The sequence below is a fragment of the Lagopus muta genome, chromosome 7 (assembly GCF_023343835.1).
Source record: "Lagopus muta isolate bLagMut1 chromosome 7, bLagMut1 primary, whole genome shotgun sequence".
NCBI classification, from domain to species: Eukaryota; Metazoa; Chordata; class Aves; order Galliformes; family Phasianidae; genus Lagopus; species Lagopus muta.
In genome coordinates this window covers 34,691,539-34,711,560 of record NC_064439.1, presented here as the reverse complement: position 1 = coordinate 34,711,560, position 20,022 = coordinate 34,691,539, and the positions used below count along the sequence as shown (strand labels likewise).

The 20,022-nt window shown below is 38.3% G+C and overlaps 1 protein-coding gene across 9 annotated transcripts in view; it reads left to right on the top strand.

The window, feature by feature from the left end:
• Positions 1-20,022, top strand: part of SATB1 (SATB homeobox 1) — a 90,303-nt gene that overhangs the window by 56,519 nt on the left and 13,762 nt on the right. For all 9 annotated transcript variants that reach the window (XM_048950610.1, XM_048950609.1, XM_048950608.1 and 6 more), the window contains 2 exons: positions 536-748; positions 8,834-8,989. In XM_048950610.1, the coding sequence (XP_048806567.1) occupies positions 536-748; positions 8,834-8,989 (369 nt within the window). The remainder of the gene's footprint in view (positions 1-535; positions 749-8,833; positions 8,990-20,022) is intronic.

Here is a 20,022-nt window from a genome sequence, read left to right as displayed (position 1 = left end):
AGTACTGCCTTATTAAAAATATGGATCTGGATCCATTAAGAAGTACTTAAATAACATTATGAGTTTATTATTTCAAATTAGGTGTAAGATATCACTTCTTTCAAAGAGCTGTTTAAGCTGCTAGTAACAAGGAAAGCCATTTCTTGAGGTTTGCAGTGTGCATTGTTTGGGAAGCCTGAGAACCTCATCATGCCTCTGGACTATGTGTGTTTTATTTACTCTTAACTTCTTGTGATTGTCTGGCAACTGTGAAAGATTTCATGGCAAGTTAAGCCAGTAAAAGGAAGGAGACCCATTAGGCAGATTCAGTTTGTGTTGTATGTAAAACAGATGCTTAATAAAATTAAGAGCACAATTGAGGCTCTCTTCTCTGTTACCTAAATTGCCATTAATATATTCCTGTGTGGATCTAATAGTCCGTTTGGCTGTTCTCATTCCAAGCCCAGTGGAAGGAGGACTGATGAGCAGCGGCTGTGCAGGGGACAATTGTACCAGGCTAACTGTCCAGCATTTTTTCTCTTCCCCCTCCCTACAGGGCTTGCTCTCAGAAATCCTCCGAAAGGAAGAGGATCCCAAGACTGCCTCGCAGTCCTTGCTCGTAAACCTTCGGGCTATGCAGAACTTCTTGCAGCTGCCAGAAGCTGAACGAGATCGAATTTACCAGGATGAAAGGGAAAGGAGCTTGAACGCAGCCTCTGCCATGGGCCCCGCACCTCTTATAAGCACACCGCCCAGCCGGCCTCCACAAGTAAACTGCTCTCTCTGTCTTTTGGATTTGCTTGTGCTTTCTTCATGTCCTGCTGGGTGATGCCTTTCTTCAAAAGAGGAAAGATTTTGCAGTCGTGTTCTTTAAATGCTCACAGAATCGTTATTTGCAGTGCATGTCACAAATTAAATTTAAGAAGTGTAGTGGATGTTAGTAGCAGTTCATTACTAGCTATTTTCTAGTTTAAAGATAAACTCTATCTATTATGGCCCCCACAGAGTTTTTTGCTCCTTATATTGAGACATAAGCTTTACTTGGTCTAGGATCACACTGTCTTTTATTATTTTTATTTTTTTGCCCTGTAATTCTCAGGTGTTGTTTTAATGTTAGAGTTTTAAGCAGGGATTTTGAAGTGTTTGGACCACTAAACTGAGTGGGAATGAAGGCAGAAGTAGAGCACATTGTATTGCCTTTAGAATTATGTTCCAGAAAACAAATAGGTTGAACTAAATGTCTAGGAAATAAGACTCCCTCCCAAAATGCTGGGGGCACCTTCATCAGATCAAGCTGTTGACAACTGGGTAACAAAACAGTCTTGCATGATCCATTGCTCTGAAGGTTTGGCATATGTGCACTATAGCTTCATTTAGTTTGTGTTCAGATGAAACTCCTATTGATTTCTGTAAAATCTGGTGCAACTCCTTCTTTAACTCTCCCAAAATGAGAAAGTCTGACAGAATTAGATGCATAAATTCAGCGGTCATTGTGTTGGTCAAGGAAACTTGATGCTGGTTTTACAGGTCATGAGAAATTGAGAAATGCAATTGTGAAACACTCAAAAAAAAAAAAAAATTCCTTTTTCTGAAATACCTGTCATTGCTTTAGCTAAAGGTTGTACCTTTACAAGGACAAAACAAACTGATCTGGAGATATGTGGGAATGATGTTTTGCTAGGTTTGCCATACAAAGCAAGGCTTGAGAATTTTGGAAGTTTTGTGATGTTTGAGTGTATAAACACAGATCAGTTTTTTAACTAGGCAGGCTCAAGCATATGCCTACAACTATATATTTATTCTGAACGCTACAAATTCCTACAGATTATTTACCTGATTTCTAATGGATGCCAAGGATCATGCTAAAGTAATGTATAATGAGGGCATAGGAAAAGGGAGGACAGAAGGTCACTTCTGACCTGCTACAGTGCTTTTCATGAGAAAAGAAAAAATATTAACAGAAAGAACAGACAGTGCTAATGGTCTAGTTTTGCTATCATTAACTGAGTTTAGTCTGTAAAATCCACTAAAGATCTTCAAGATAAAGTAGGAGAGTCTATTTACATAGTAATGCTTCAGCAGGAAATAGTTAAATATAGATAACTGTGTTCAAAACAACTTTTGAGTTTGGATTAATATCTGTACATACTCCCACAGTCCAGGTGGAGTCCAATCAGAGCAAAGGCTAACCCTCCTTCTTAACTTATCTCTTTCTACCAAGGTAATGTCTCACTCTGTCTCAAGTGGTCTTGGGCAGTTTCACAGCTAAACAACAGTTAATTGCAGGACCATCCGCAAGGATGTACAGTCAGAGATAGTCCTTGTATTGGTTTCAATTTACACTTTAAATTGTATAAATTTGCAAATTGCAGCCTGAAAGAGTGACTTAGGGTTGTTTGTACTTTTTACTGACAAAACATAAAGTCTTTTTTTTTTTTTTTTTTTTTTTTTTTTACTGTGTACTTGTTTACATTTGCATGCCATTTTTTTTAGTGGCATTCAGGAGCATTGTTAGTCTAATCACGACAGTTAAAAGTAGAAACAGCATACAGTTTTGTTTGGATCCTTTTTAAAAGGAAAACAGGTTAAGAAGGAATCCTTATGGACTAATACTTGAGAAGTATAGAACAAAACAAGCATTTTTCTAACTACTGTATTCTATTTTTGTCATTCAACAAAATGTGAGCACTTTATCTCCTAGGCGGATGAGGGATGTGGAAACATCAAAGTCTGGGTGCTGCACAACTTTTAACACGTTGCCAGAATTATCCACTTATAAACACATGTAGTACTTGCCAGCTGCTACGAAGTGTTTTGAACCCTGGGTCTGAATATTTAAGTATCCATTTTAGTAGAGTAAGTACAACACTTAATGCTAGAAGTAATAATGACATTATTCTTATAATTGCCCTAGAAAATATAATTTTACAAATTGTAGCAGAAATAAACAGTAGTCAGGATTCTGCAAAATTATTAATGCAAACTAGTTCTCTGATTGCTGCTTACCTCCACCCCACCCCAAGAAAACTGACCACAGTGTACTGAGCATTTGATATGAAGGAAATAAAACTACCAACATGATTATCACTAAAATTATTATGAGCAATTATTTAACATTCACTGCATAGAAATGCAGCATAATATTTTTTCTAGCTTAGCTGTGAAATACTTGGATAGCTGTTGAAAGACAAAACAGACCATTTATCCTGACAACAGAATTTAGGCAACAGCCAGCATATTTAATATTAAGTCTTTAGACCAGTGTAACATTTGAAACAATTAAACTATGAAACCATGAAAAATGGAAGCTAATATGCCACACATGAAGGTTTATTTTGCAATTGCAAGTTATCAGTTTCGGAAGGATGTGAAAATAAACATCCTGAAAAGAATCTATTTTGCATTTTTGTGTTGCCAACTGGTGGCCAGACAGTAGAGCAGATTTAACCATTTAGCAGCTGGGCTTGTTCTGTGTGAATTTTACATACTGTTACATGCAAAAACAGAAAGCGTGACCTTGGAGGTCTGATAGGATAGTAGGAACTCACCAAGCAGAAACCCTGGTGGCTGAGTTAGAAGGAACTGCACCGAATTTATCTCATTTTTACAGCATTCTTACTAGTTGCTACTTGAGCTAATGTATCTGGATTGTTTCCAATTCTTTTTGGAAATCCTTTAAGAAGCTCTTTGTCCCCTTTACTTTTCCCTTTCTCCCTGACTTAAACAAAAAAGCAAAATCTTACTAATTTTTTTTTAATTGAAATCATTAGCCTCTAATGCATGAGCTTTCAGAACTGTGTTTAGCCCTCTGAGCTAGTCAAGTTGTTACATCTGTTACTATCTTACTGGCTGATGGGCTGAGTACAGACAGAGTGCACAAGAATTTTCCCTTGGATGTTATTCACCTTACCACTTCCTGGGGCAGAATCTTGTCTGTCAGGCTCTTTTGCAGGGCAGTGAAAAGTATAAACATTCACATCTCCATCAGGTAGGTACTGCAGGGCAATCTAATTCAATCTCTCCAGCCCCCCCCCCCTCTCCTCCCCCCCACACACCAAAAAAAAAAAAATCCTTTTTTTTTATTTCTTTATTCGTACATTTTTTCCCTTCTTCAACACCTGTGTTCAGGGTGAATGGAGTTCCTCAGGTTGATGCTAGGGATGGCTCCTAGCATACTAGCAGATTCTTCCTCCTCCTCAACTTGGAGAAAGGATGCAGACAGGTGACTAAGTTACAGATTTGCTTTCTTGTATATGCTGATAGCCATCCTACAGTTATGCACGCTTCTTCCTCAGAACAAGTGACCTCAGTTTCAGAAGTGCTGAGGAAGAAACTATTCTCTCTACCCATATTGCCCAAAGAAAAATTGTGCTGATTCTTGAGGTCCATGGTGACCCTGTGTAAAAACAGAATATGCATAAAGTCAAGAGCAGAATACAATTCTAGCAAGCCAACTTTTTAAGAAATATCCACAAATCTTGCATGAGTTACAGTTTTGGCTACTCAGTTTATAAAGATTTTGATTTTGGCTTCTGACCACAAATATGCATTAGAGTTTTTTCATGATAAAGCAGTTTCAGATTGCATCCCAGAGAAAGGATGTCATTCTTAAAGACTGATACTGAGGAGGACACTGCTTTCTTGGGTCTTGAAGACCAGTGAACTTCCACACTTGTATTTCCAGGAACTGAAGATAATGCCTGATTCATGCAGTTTCACGTTAGAGCCCTGGAATTCACACATCATCCATCACCACCAGCAAAATTTTAATTTTTAAATTTGAGACTTAGTTTGGTAGTCCTTGTGCCAAGTTGCACTTTAATGAAACTCAAAATGAACAAAATAATAAATGCAACCCTCTCCTTCCCCCGTGAAAACCACCATGGAGGAGAGTTAATGGAAACACTGACACTTAACTATAACTGCACTTCCAGGCGCCGCAGTAATAATGGAGTAGTAAACCTTGTCCTGATAAAAGCTGTTCTGAAAGCAACAGCATTTATTGTACCTCCTGTGCTATTTGCAGAGTAGAACTGAAAAGTAGTTTGTTTTGCCTGGAATGAACTACTTTATGAATTTTAATGTACAATGTAATATTAAAAGCTAAACCAGGATTAAAGAAGATTTTTGTTCCCAAGCTAAAAGAGTACTTATGAGAATGTGTTGTAAAAGATTTTTTTTTGTTTCAGTTTTGATGAGGAAGAAATGAACTTCCATGTTTGTGAAAACCACTTCAGATTGGTTATTCCTTCTACAATAGCCTCTACTTTGTTTAGGAAAATCAAATGAATACTGAATTTTTTGCCACTGTACTTGGCTTTGTTTGATGAGAAGATAACTGTCTAGGCAGACCAGGAGGGGACAGATGTGTTATTTTTTTTCCAGGTATTTTTAAATGACTAAATTGATTGGTGATAGGGAGATGGCCAACTGAGTTTCTGATTCTCAGAATGTTACGCTTATAAAATAATTCTCCCTTTCTTAGTTAGTATTTGCAAAATTTGATTACTATAATAAAAAAAAAAAATTGCTAATCTATGATTTGTTTCCTAAACAGAAAATGTGGTTATATGTGTTGGTGGAGTGAGAGGTTGTGTTTAAGCGTAGATAAGATGGGAGATTATGCTCTGTTTTGTTTTTCTATCCAAAATCAATTCTTTTTCTACCTCCCCTCCCAAGTCCTAAGGTTGCATGTTGAGGCTTTTTGTTTCTCCATGTTTCTTTCTCTCTTTTCCTTTTTTTTTTTTTTTTTTTTTTTTTTTTGTGGAGGAGGGTGTTTTTTCAAGTCAGCTTCAAACAGCCTCTAGCTTGAACTCAATTCTAAATTCAACACAGCAGGCTAGATGCTTGCTATGTATAAATTATGAAACAGTTTTATGTATGGATATTCTCCAAGAGGTTAATTAGCATTATTGCATGGAATTCATCAGACCAGAGCAGACCAATGGTCCATCTAGTCCAGTCTATACCTGATCTTTAAAGAGAAACTGTTAAGAAGCAGGGGAAGAATTTTTATACTTGGCCAGTGATGTAAAGTGGAGAGGGAAGGAATATGGCTGTGAACTACAACTCTCAGTAATCCCCAAGCCTACCATTTTATAAATTTAAGACTTTCATTCTCCTGAAGATATGTGGGCTAATATGGCATTTTGATGCAGATATTAGTGTTTTCTGTTGTTCGTTTTCCAATTCAATATCAGCAAAAGGCAATAGGGCAATATGAGCCTTTTTCTTTTTTAACTTCAGTGACACATTAGATGCCATTGAGTTTATTGTCTTGTGTAAAAATAGATGTGATTTGTCAACCAGAATGAGAATTTTCAATGGTTCTCTTAGGTTAAAAGCATATCCATACTAAATTGCACGTGGAAAAGTGTAGACCAAGAGTCACGATATAAATTGTCTCCAATGAGGTGTATGAGTTCTGGTTTTTAATGATCTGGCTGTTCACTCTACAGCTCATTTCAGCGTTGTATGAAGTACTACTACAACATGAAACTGTCTTTTGAAGCTGAGTGGTAATCAGAAAACCAACATGCTTACAGAAAAGACATTTTGATTAGGATCAAAACAGCAAAGAGCTTTCTTCCCAAAATATGTCGTCTTTGGACAATACTTTTCATCCTCTTATCTTTCCCTGAGGACCTTACAAGATCAGTTACAAGTATTTCTTTTGGAAGGATAACTTCACCAAAATTTAAATGACTGGTCCAAGAAGATGAGTTAACAAAGCCATCACTTTTATTTTTCTAATTAACTTAGCATGATTCTTACATGTTCACAGTGACTGCTGTCTCCAGTAGTAAACTTCATGTTCCTATTGGTCATCAGTTATCTTTTAGTGAATCCTTTTCATTTAAAGATTATAAAATTGCCACTGATTTTGTAATTTTCAAATTATATCACTGCATGATATTCAGGAGATGAACCTGCTCTTGCAACCCTATGCTAATTTGCTCAGCATGAGGTATGTGTTTCCCCACGCTAAAGTGTGAAGAAGAGGAGATTCATGGCACTGCTTCTCATGCTGCCTGTTGCCTGATTCCTCAGACATTTTTGAGCAGCCACCGACCCAGGCTTGGCCATCCTCTGCTGCAGCATCACGCATAAAATGCCACAATGTAGAAAAAGGAATATCTCACTCTCCAGGTTGCTCCTGCAAGGTGCCATTTTTTTGCAGATGGAAGCATGACATTTGATAAACTCTTCTGAAATCAGGGATTTTTTTCTCTATTTTCCTTCTGATTAAGGACTCCTGATTTCAGACACCAGAAAGGCCAATGCCTGCCAGTAGGAGGCAGGTGGATGCATGCACCTTGTCCTTGCTGAGGTTTCACATTTCCTAGTAATGATCATGCATTAGCACAGCTCTGTAAATGCCTGCTAGACGAATCAGGCTCAGCAAAAGTGGCATGCACTCCCAGTTTCTAGGCTAGATTATTTTATCTTAAAAGTACCATGGAGGATAGTTAAGCTAAATTGAGCGTGACTTTTCTAGGAGTGTTGATTTTCCTAAATATGTCCCTCATCCAAAACTCTTTGCCTCTCTTGTTGTGAGACCTGTGACATGAAAGCTCATATAAAGTGAGATTAGAAGATGAATTATTGTGTTGTCATGATTTCCCTTTGAACCCAAAGGGACTTAAGAGCACAGAAAGATGCTGATGTACACTGGATTTAACTGATAGTGAAACTGGTTTTAGATGCATCCTTGAGAGCAGGCTGAATCACCCTCTGGAATTGCCTGGCTCTGTTCATTAAACTTAGAAGTAGCTTGGATGACTAACTTAGACTAGACAGCTAACTTCCGGATGGCTAAATTAATTCAGCTCCCAACAACTTCAGTATGAACCAGCAGGTTTGAACTGAAATCTGCAGGTTTGATTTTGCATCATCACCTTGAGGGTTCTTGGCAGAAATCCAGTCTTTCGTCTTCTCTGAAGGTCCACTAACCTCAGGCAAGTGCTGCAAGAGGAGCTGCTAAAGAAAGGTGCTTTCCTTAGCTGTTGAGAATATTGTAGGGATATTCTGAGGACGTTCTCAGAGAACTGCTGATTTTTGTACCTCTCAATTGATAACACATAAACTGCAGATGCAACAAACACGGAAGGGGTAGTAGTGTGGTTATTCTGTCTTATTTACATGTGTTTTTCTTTAAGCCAGGCTTCAAGAAGAATAAATAATTGAAAAAATATGTATCTGAAGTATGCAAGGGAAATGCATCAAGAATTAAGAGTTTTAAGAAAGCCTTATTTTGATTCCACGTGTGATTGAAATATGCAATTATTGCCTTTTTTTTTTTTTTTTTTTTTTTAAGAAACAGCTTAGGAATTAAACCAATCAGACAATATTTTAAAAAGTTAAATCTGAAGCAACAGATTTTCTATGCTACCATGCTATTGAGTGTACTGGATGTGAACAGCGAATATTTATTTATTTGTTTAGGTAGTTTTTTTTTTGTTTTTTGTTCTTTTTGTTATTTCAGTAGAAATTATTTTGTGCCACAGTTATAATTTTTGCTTAATTTGTGTGTGGGGCAAAGAAATCTCATAAAGATTCACAAGTCTCTACAAGACTGGTTGATAGGTTTGCACATAATTTGTTTTATAACATGAAAATTCACAGTGGTCAGCTAATGGTAAGTATTTCAGATGCATTCACCTGTTACAATATGTTGAATTTTCTCGTTTCCCAGTTGTCAGAACTTACAGTGCTAAGTCTTCAACAAACTGAAAGAATGTAAGAGCAGTATGGAATAAAAGGAAAAAAACAGTGAGGGGAACTGTTTAGGGAGGGAATGAGAGGAAAATGACTATTCCATAATGAAAATTGTCTCATAACATATATTTTCCAGGTCAAAACTGCTACTATTGCTACAGAGAGGAATGGAAAAACAGAAAATAATTCCATGAACATTAATGCTTCCATTTATGATGAGATTCAGCAGGAAATGAAGAGAGCTAAGGTATCTCAAGCACTGTTTGCAAAGGTGGCAGCAACCAAAAGCCAGGTAAAGTACATTGGCCTTACTTTTCTCCCCATCTCTTTTTGAGCTGTTTCTGTGTAATTTTCAGTGACTGGCTGTGAGTTAGCCTGCTGGCACAGTGCCACAGTTTGGAGCTTGTGTAAGTCCACAGGTAGGGACTGGTTACCTTTCATTCTGTAGTCAGGCACTTCTGAAAGAGTTTGTTTCATAAACCCGTAGTTGACATGGACAAGACAAAAGCTGTGTGCAATCCATCTATAGTGGTGCTAAAGCAGACTTAGAGCTTTGGTATTTTGCAATTCTCTCTTCCGTAATGAGGAATGCCAGAGTTCTGATTTTTGCTCAAATGAGTCAGAAATGGGGATCGGTGGAGCAGACCCAGTTCTGAGGATGTGCACCAGAGCTGGGGCAGAACTGTCTGTGTATAGAAAAAAAAAACACATTACAGTCAGACCAGTTATATCTAAGAAAGCTTGTATAGTCTCTGTGGAATAGGATGGCTGCGTGGATACCTGTGTGTGCATACACATTATTGTACATTCTGTTTTAAGCCACTGTTGTGTAGTTTTCTATCCTGCTTTCTTTAACTGAAGTATTTCTGTCAAGTTGAGTGGCAGGAGAGGGAAATCAGTGAGCACTTGTTGATGTGATTATCGTAAGTGACAGGTCTTCTGAGAAACATCACTGGAGTATGCAGAAGCATCGATGTAACTGAGAATGTACTCAAGATGCAAGTTGAGAAAATGTATAGAAAAATGGGTGCAACTAAAGCCACTGCTATGTCAACACTTGATAGAAATGGTTAAAACACCAGTGCTTGCAATGTTAAATTTTCATGTCAGATTAGTTGGTAAGTCCAAGCAGTCACTTATCCTGTACTTTTCTAAAGTTTCTTCATAGAAAACACAGCATCTTCCAGGGTAAACTGTCAGCGATCAGTTAATTGTGCCTTCATTCTTGTGCTTTCAGGATTTCAGTGTTGACTTTCTTTTTAATTTTATTTGACCTTTGACTTTTTTGATGTTCACATTTTGGAATTTATTCCATTTAACTGTACAGAAAGGTTGTTGTCTCTTAAGTTATATGTTGTAAGGAGCATTTAAAGGGATAGTTTGGAAATGTTATATCAAAATGATTAAACTCAAGCTGTGGACTGTAAAAATTACAGCTTTATGGGCCACATGCCTGCCTACCCTTCAATCACTGTCAAAGTGATAATTTCTACAATAATATGTTTCTTTTATTGTGGGATTCTAAACACCAAGTGCTGTTTAAACATTAAACTGAATTGTTTATGTTAGTGCTGTACTCAGTGTGTCATACATCAGGCCACTATAATCTCCCGTGGAATGTAAAATTTCTGTCATGAATCATGGCTTGTATATCAGAAATTACTGTAATTTTGATTGGAAATTACAGGGCTCTCGAAATGTTTCTAATTATGATAGAATGTTACAGCAGCTCCCAACCTGTGTGCTCCTCAGATGTCTTTATTTACATGTCAAGACCAGGGGCTGGAGAACTGTCCGTTCTCTACACCTTTCCCTTCCCTTTTGCTGTTCTCCATAAAACTAAGGTATGAATCTCAGCTGTTGGTCCACGTTCTTTTGATCTGAGTTTGTGTCTTACTGTATTTATTTAAGGATGTAATCTTAAAATTTCTAGCTGGAAAAACTCTTCCAATTCTGATTTGAAAAGAAACAGTTAATCCCTTTTAAAATCAGCATTGGAAGAACAAAAGCTTCCAAAGGATGGAGTAGGGTTTTTTTTACAGCATCAGTACAAAAACTTGTGCAGAATTCTGTGCAGACTGTGCTACTGAGTATACTGAACATACAAGAGAAAACAGTTCTTTTCCAATTCATTGTGGGGATTGTCTTTATTTTCAAAGATTGTTTTTCTCCTGTATTTAAGGAAAATAATGTTTATTTATTTATTTAGCAAGATCTCAAGGCTGTATTTAGCCGAAGTGCCATTTTACTAGAAACTTGCTTCACAGAAGTAACCTCGTAGGTAAACTGAATGTGTTTGATCTTGCCTTAACAGTTGAGTACTAGTCAGACAATCAATATTTATTAAAAAAAAAACAACAAAAAAAACTAATGTAGGAAAGCCATGTATAGTAAGGGAAATCTGTCATGCGAAAAAATCTGCATTGAAGCTTGTAAATAGTAAAGAGAAATATTTCTAGGGGCAAAGAAGTCTCTCTTGCATGAACTAGAGACTTGTTCAAACATATTCTTTAAGAGGATCTTATGGTTCATTGTTCTCTTTAATTTGAGGATATTGGTTTCTCACTCCAGAGTGGAGAACCTGGGATAATCACTTCAAGTTATAATGCAAAGTCTGGAGAACACATAGTAGGAAATTATGTGTTGGTTAAAAATTTTCATTTTAAACCTCACCAATGAAAAATGAATATTCTTCTTCTCTTGCTTTGGATATAGAAACTTGATTAACTTGATTAAAGTCTTGGGTTATGGCAGAAAAGAGTATGTGACTGAAAACAGTGTCTGGGTGGACAAAGATAAAAGTTTGCTGGAGGGCTTTATTTTTATTTTTATTTTTCCAGAAACTGATTTTTGTCAGTATTAGATTGGGTGTCTAACTAAGCAGCTAGCATCTGCAAGGTGGCTGGGCTCGCCTGAGCCAGGAGACTGCAGATAATGTTCTGCTGAGTAGAGCACTTTGAACAGAAGGGCTATTAAACGATGTGCTACAGAAGTTTCTATTTAGGTAGTGCCGAGGTAAAAATCAAGCATCCTCCCTTGTGCTGTGTAAGTGCCTTTGACAACAGTTGCCTGGTGCACTGGCAGCCACGCATGGTCCTCATATTTGACCTGGATGCAGCAGAGGTCATAGCACAAGAATGGGATGATGGAAGCAGGAGGAGATTGCAGTGCTATCACTGAGATCATGCTCTGCCCTAGAAGAGTGAGGATTTGCATACTTGCAGTTTCACAGTGTACTTTGCTGCCGACTCACTCAAAAACTGCCACTTGGCTCTCCTGAAAAAGTGGGTTTGAATCAGTTTGGGTACTTAGCTAGGAGGTTCCTCCTGGTTGGATTCTTTTCCCATATAGCAATGCACACAATCTGTATTTCAAAAATGTCTATATATTTCAGGATCAATATCTTATCTTATTCAGATTCTGTTAAAATCAAAATACATTCCTTAAAAGTTACATTGTTTATACTAAGGAACCGAGGAAGATAATATTTCCAATTACTTAAATACATATTATCTTTTGGGGGGTTTTAGAATTGTGATCGGCAAACCATCTAGTGTCAATATTTGAAGTCTTATGTTTTTATTGCATTTGGTCTTCATAATAGGCCTACATATTTTTTGTTAGGTTACGTTGAAAAGAGAGCTTTAGAAAAACATATAGAAATGAAAAACTGAAATGTTTAGCACATTTTGTCTCTACTCACAGGGTTTTTTAGTGGAAGAAGGGCAAATGCTAACATTATTGTTCACTAAAAATTAATCAGCACACCTGAATAAGTCAAAATGAAAAGAATCCACACAAAATTTTGTGTGGTATGCATTACTTCTAGAATTTAATCACATTGGCATTTTATTAAATTTGTTACCCAACAGTCTGATTCAAATAATTCTGAGAGCACATTCTTAATTTCGTTACTTCAAATAAAAAAAAGTTGATTTGTGTAATGATCATTAAGGCATCATGGTTCAATAGCTGTGCATTGGTTAAAATGTTTTCATGTGGGAGCCGGGGATGAGGGGGTTTTTTGATGGTGACAGATGCTGAAATCTAATTCTATTCCATAAAAACAAACAAACAAACAAACAAACAAAACCCCACAAACCTAGGAGCCTCGAGAGATAAGGGAAGTAGAGACTTGTAGTGCTCCTGTATATTTGCTGTTTTGAGAAGTAACTTCTATGGCTTACCCTGCAAAGATAGTGTGAAGTAGGGGAAAAAAGCAAAACTTTTGTGAAAATCAGCTTATGTTGCTAAATCTTTCTTAAACTTAGGAAATTGCAATTTGCAAAAACTGAGGTGATACCAAATTCCACATCTCTGAGAGTCCTGTGTGCTGCAGTATATAGCTGTTAGTTTGCATTATTATTCCTAAATAAGTTTATTGCAGAATAAATAGGTAAAATGAGTACTCTTCTGCATCCGCAGTGCTGAAGATTACTGTGCATGTGCAAGTGGGTGTCACACACCCTCTGTCCTCCCTGAATAAAAATGCCTGTGTGTTGAAGCCTTTGGCAGCTGGGACACTTGTGTCTCCTAAGATCATGTTCTGATTTTAATGTCAAAATAGAACCAATAGATTATTAGCCATAATTTCAGAATCCTTATATAATTAAAGAGAGTTTTGACCCGTTACTTTTAAGCTGTTGCACAATGTTGCCTAATTTCCTGTCCCTCTGTTCCTGGCTTTCAATTCTGTTAGGCGGTTATACCCTTTGCAATGAGCAGTTTCTGCATGTGAAGCATGGAAGTACAGTGGTTTAGAACATGCTATAGACTCCACCCTAAGCCATCACACAATTATTTTGTGTGGTGAAATTCTATGACAAGTGTTTTCTTCTGGGCTTAGTATTCAACTGCAATTCCCTCCTCTGAAGCTGTGCCTGGGAGGGAGCACAGAGTAGGCATTGAGAAGAGCATCTCCCACTTGTGAGTAGATTGGAAAGAGTTAAATGGGAAGGGAATGCTAAACATTGGCACTAAAATTGCTTTTGGTGTGCAAATACTGTACTTTTCCTGACATAAATATTTTCAGAATAGGCCATTAGAGTTCAGGTATATAAAACTCCGCTTTTGCTGGAAATTTTAATGTTGTAGTAAACCCAGAGATTTATAGTGAAAAATTGATGTCTGTTATCTCACTTTTATCTTTTAACCAGCAGTTTTATAAATGCTATATCTTTGATCTGGCTTTTTCCATCTAGAGACTAAGCTATATACTCTAATAGGAAAGTCATTTTTAAACAGCTTCCCACATTGAACAAGCACAGCATTGTGGATCTGGCACAAAGATGTAACATGCCATTACCACAGATATGTAACGGTCTATTCAACCGTTTTTCAGTGGGGGGAAAAGAAACCTTTTTATCACCAGAATTAAATCTTTGGTGACAATGTGGCTTTAGAAGGAGGGTCTCCATTTATTCTCAAAGCTACTTCCTCAGGAGGCTGCACCTCATGTGGTCCTGGGGTGGCCTGGCCTGAGGTTCAGTCCTTTGCCCCACTTCTGCTTTGTCTCCCCTGCATAGCTGAGTCCTTTCATTTTCTTTAACGTTTCCCCCTCACTCCCGTGGTGATTGCTCTGACAGCTGAAGATGTGCCATGAGCAGCAGGAGCTGGGATGGGATTGGGTGTCAGCAGGGACAGGAGAGAAAGAGTGTGAACCGAAAAGGCAAGATGGGCTCCTGTGCTTGATCAAGAACGGCCCCATTAAAGTGGCGTGTCATTCAGTGAAGCTGTGAAAATTGGCAGATAAAGCTGATTTGCTTCTTTCACAAAATATCATACAGCAGAGTCAGTGTGTTCTACCTCACCCAGGTCAGGAGGAAGGAGGTTTTTTGATTTCTATTGCAGCAACAAAAGAAGAGCACTCTAGGCTCTTCCTCTGCCCTTGTCTCAATTTTGTTTACATAATGTCTTCTCAGAAATAAAGGCTGAAACTGTAGGAAATTCTTTTAGGAATGTTTTTGAATGAATTTCAGTTAACGGGCTTATTGCTCAATCCAGGTAGAAGTGGAGTAGGACCAACATCAGTCCTGGTCATCTCCATTTTATGGAGATGACCTTGGTTAAGCAGGTTGTTCTCAGTGAGTCTTGGGTAAAAGACTTACTGAGTAGTAAATAATAAAAATAAAAAAAGTAGACTGTGGCTTCTTGAGTCAGGAGTGGTGCACCCAAGAGAAAAAAACCTCTGAGGTGGTTCACGTCAGTGTGCAATTGCCCACACAGATCTGCATGCAGGGAATAAAAAAGCATTAAACTCTGATAGAGTTGAAGCCAATGAAGAAAAGGTTCAGCGTGGAAAATACTTTACTCATAAGAAAAGACAATATTGACCACTTCAAAACATTCCTCAGGGCCTGACAGCCCTTTGCAAATAGGGCAAATATTGGGTATGTTGACACATGTATGAAAAAGCGGCTTCCTGAACATGCCCTACATGTGGGGTCAGACAGCTCTGGTGAGAGTCTCCTGGGGCAGGTTGAGGAGCTAGTGGCAATTTCAGGAAGTATTTGAGCCCTAAGGAGGGATTTCCCAGATGAATGCAGTACATACCTGCCGTATGCTATTTTGGAGTTAATGCTTAACTGTCATACTCCTTTTTACAATGTGTCCCTGCTAGGCATGGGGCTGGGGCTGCTAGGCACCAAGCAAGTTATAGTCCCAGTTCACAGGTAACCAGGTTCTGGATTTGGTGGCTTGACCCAATGGAAAGATCAGGGTATGGGGAAGAAGCAAGGAGAGCTGCAAGTTTAAGTCATCAAATGCACAAATGACAAAAGAGAGCCAAGCAGAGAAAACTCTTCACAAAATACAAAATTCTGTTAAGGAAGCAAGAAGGCACAACATAAGGAATGTTTGGTACATGTTATTGCAACTGAAAAGTCAGAGTACGGAATGAATTATAATTTAGCATAATCCATAATTTTACAGTTTTCATTTTGAATTATTTATCTTATTTGATTTGATTAAAGATAAGGCGGGTAGACGATATATTGAATAGTTCTTCATGTCTTAATGACAAATGAAAGATGTCATTATTATAGCTTTCCAATTTAAAAAAATTTATTTGTGCTGTTTCTATATAATTCCTTTTTCTTTTTAAAGCACATTTCAGATATGCATTGTGTACACATGATTCCATAACCCATCAGGCTTCAGTGTTGCCTCAGTACCTCTGATTCAGTAAATCAGATCATAGGCAGCATGCTGTCATATAATAAGGTGTCTGATCCTTATTACCAGTTTGTTGATGCACAGACTCCTTCAAATTGACCATTGCAACACATGGTTTCCCCTGAAACTAGCTGTGATAATTAGCGTGGCTCTAATGAGACAGAATGTCACTGATCTTGTGCTGAACTGTCGAGTATCGACGCTACGGATGGGAACTGTCAAAGCTTGCCATCTGTGACAGAGCTTGGCATATTCCATTTGCAAGGTAGAGCATGCTCAATAGACTGTTTTTAAACAAATGGTCCATTTCTTGATTAGAGCTCTGTGTTCTGCTACCGTGGAAGACTTTATATTAGAGTGAAACTTTTGGGTTTTTTTCCTTTTTTTTCTTTTTCTTTCTTCCCCTCGCTCACTCCCCCTCTCCCCCCCTTTTTTTTTTTTTTTTTTTTTTTTTTTTTTTCTGGGGTAAGCTCATTAGGAAATGAAAATGTTACTAATTCTCAATCCATTGCCTGCAATCCTTTTAACCGTGGCCTATCAGGTTTTTGAGGAAAGCTGGGGGGAACCGATCTTGTGTTTATTCTCCTTCTTCCCCCGGTTGTCCTAAGGCAGTTGGTCCAAGGCTAGTGCTTCCTCCGGGCTTTTACCTGATTTTAAGTAATGAGGGATGCAGAATGATAGTGTAGAAGGGTAGAGAAACACAAATTAAAAAAAGTCTTGGATCCCATGAAGCGGGGCCACGTGCGGGTGGGATGAAAGCATGGAGATGGTTGAGAGAGCGGGGCAGCCAGGCTCCCATGAGCAGCCCTGCAAAGTGCCCTGCGAGGAGTCCAGCGCTGCTTATCATTCCAAAATATGCTTTGTTGCTTTTTATTTCCTCCTTCCCTGGCAGACCACACAGGGCTTGTTCTGAAGAACATTTTCACTAATCTGATCAGGCAGCCAAATACGCCGGGAAAACTGCTTTAATGATCCCACTAATTACCTCAAGTCAATATGAACTGTATTATTAGACTGAGGGAAAATATTCCATTAGGTCTCCCCCTTGGGAGTTTCTCCGCTTTGTGATGTCACCGGAGCCTTCGCCCTCTCGCTTGTAATTAATTTTATTTACACACGCAGGCACGCACAAGGTCACACCTGCACAACCGGAGCTGGCCGGGGAGCGAGTGGCACTCAGGCTTAATCAGATCTGTCATAATTACCATTCTGCATGTTTCTGACACACGCTGTGAAATATTTCAATTTAACTGCCGCTACCAGCACAACCAGATGTAGTGTGAGTGTGGCTGCATTGGAAATATTATTCCTCAGGATAAACTCTCTCCTCCTCCTTTTTCCTCCCACCCCCTCTCCCTTTTACAGCTAATGTGGCACAGAAGCTGATGTATCCTGTAAATCTTGAATGCAGCGCTAGATTGATAACAGCAGATTAGACAGTTTAACCACAAACAGCTTGTTCATTTTTCACAAATGAAAACCACATGTGGTGTAACTAAAATTTCAGGCTCTTTTTTTTTTTTTTTCTTTTTTCTTTTTTTTTCCCCTTTGGTTGTTGTTTCCTTTTGTGTGTGTGTTGAGGTCTGCCTTGCACTGCAAAGCAGTGAAATAAAAGGGTAAACATATAGGGGTGAAGAAACGCTGCTTTCTTTGGAGATTATTTCTCCACAACCTTTATTAAAAACCTTCCTTGCTTTGGCAAAGACATTGGATATCACACAGGGGGTTTGCCTCTCACTCTGAGACTTTCTAATCTCCGTTTTTTATGCCCACTTATTAAAGAAGTCATCCTACTGTGCTATTTTTCAGAATAACATGCCAGCAAACACCTCGCTAACCAAAAATGGAGCCTTCACTGCCACCTGAATTTAGTGCAAATAAAATCCTCTGCCCAAGTTTTTCTCCATGAATTTTGACTCTGCACTAACTCTTCTATTTACCTCCTCCTCTGGGAAAAAGATGCTGCTTTTTAAAGAATTGTCAAAGTAGTGAGAATTTTGGCAAAGAGAAAATTGATTTGTTTTATTGAAAACATTCTGGTATTTCTAGTGGAAACAGATTATGATTAGTTTTTATGAATCAAGATGTTGCCTTTGAATTGATAACTTTTTTTCAGATTTTTATTTTATTTTATTTTATTTTTTGGTTCAGCTTTTCAACTCCCCCACTTTAAGCAGCCTTCAATACTTAGTAAGGATTTTTAAAACCATTTCCCCTTTAGTAGATCACCATTGGCTAGTTTTTCTACACAAAGAAAACAATCAGAGAGTTTTGATAGAAAGTTCTACCAATCCTTACAGCAGGGAAAAAACGTAAGTGTGGAGTGCAACTGAATGGATTCCCCAAAAGACTCTGCAGGTATTGTCAGACAGGATGAGTGGTGCAGCACAGCTGAGAGAAATTCATCAAACATAACCTGTACAATCATAAAGTTGTAAACAAACTTCCAGAGGAGGTTTGAAATAAGTGGCTACAGTCAGAGGAGGTTTGAAATAAGTGGCTACAGTCAGAGATCATTTTATCCATTGCCAGTTGCTTGTGATGTGGTGGCAGTATTGAAAGCACATGAGATGGCTGGTTGAAAAAAGGTATGCCGGGGTGGTGTACTTTGATGGCACATTTTGCAGAGGACAGTTTGGCTACCCATACACCCCGCAGCCTGGTCACAGAGCATGAAACCTCTGTAAGGGAAGTAGGAGCCCCAGAAGTGTCCTGACTGCAGATGTTTGCAAAATAAGTCAGGAGGGAAGGAAGGACTCACAGGAGATGAGATCACACAGAACGTGAACTGTCAGGTTTCTCTTAAGGATCCAGAAATCCAGTTTTCATTTCTTTGAATCTTTAATTTCTAATTTCCCTTTCCTAGGTAGAGGTGTTTTGGTTCCTGCTCTCCAGATGCATGAATCAGCTCCTCCTCAGGCAGCACCTGCTGTCTGCCTGACAAGAGGTGCTGTTTCTGGCAGGATGGATTTCCTTTATCTCTCTTCCTGCTTTTAATATCCTCACCTTCTGTTTTGTTTTCCTCTCCACCTTCACTCCTCCAGCTAGCTCTCCTCTTAGCCTTTCTTCGACTTCCTATCCCATTCATCTCCCATCTACGCTCTCATCATTTTCTTGGTTTTCTACCAGTCCTTCTCCCCTGTTTCACTACTGTCCCCCATTATATAGCTGCAGATAGGGCATCCCACATGCATCCCCACTCCTTCATTCCTCAGATTGCCTGTGCAGTAGGCAGGCCACTGATCCTCTGAGGGGGCTTCTGAGGGTTCAGTATGTTGGGTTTTTAACATGAGGAAACTAAAGCATTTAAAAACAACCTAAACAGGAAATGGCGGGGGAAATTTCGTCCTGAGAAACAGAGCACTACAAAACATGCCACTGCAGAGATAAAAGCATCTTCTGCAAACAGCAGCACTCTGAGAAACAATTTGCTAAATAAGTGACCAGTTGAAATTCAGGAGAAGAGCTGCTGGGCTAAGGGAGAAGTAAGGAAGAGTAGAAGTGTTTTCTCCCTTATCATTACACCACATAATTCAAAATATTCAACACCCCAAAGAATGTGACAGGATTGTGAGGTAAATGATGAGGTAAGAGATGACAATTTAATGTAGATAATTTCTAATTTAACTACTTCTGACAATTTGTCATAAATGGACAGAAATGGACTATGTCCTTTTTCAGTTTCCTCAAATTTTACTTCTAAGTCAAACTTCATAGTTTTTGGTTTGAATTACTCCAACTACTGATATATAATGAGTAGACTAGGAAACTGGGGGGGTTAAAAATCAAATTTCCAAATATTTATATAATTTGCATATTCCAAATTTTATTTGGAATTCATATAGCTATTCCATGGTTTTCTTACTTTTATTCTTGTACAGCATCAAGTTCCCTTACTACAGGATGGCATTTGAGAAGACAATGAAAATAGTTTTCAGGATATTTGTGAAGTAAGGGTGCTTGGTCTGAGAGGCCCAAGCAGAATTCCCTGATGTTTTGGACCTCAGCTGAGCAAGATTTGCACAAGCATCACTTGCATCTGTGGATTTACTTAGGTGACTGGTGTTAGTTATATATGAGAGTACTTAGCATCTCTAGTGTAATATGCATAATGGTATATAATGCTATTTAAATAAAAAGTTATTTTAAAAG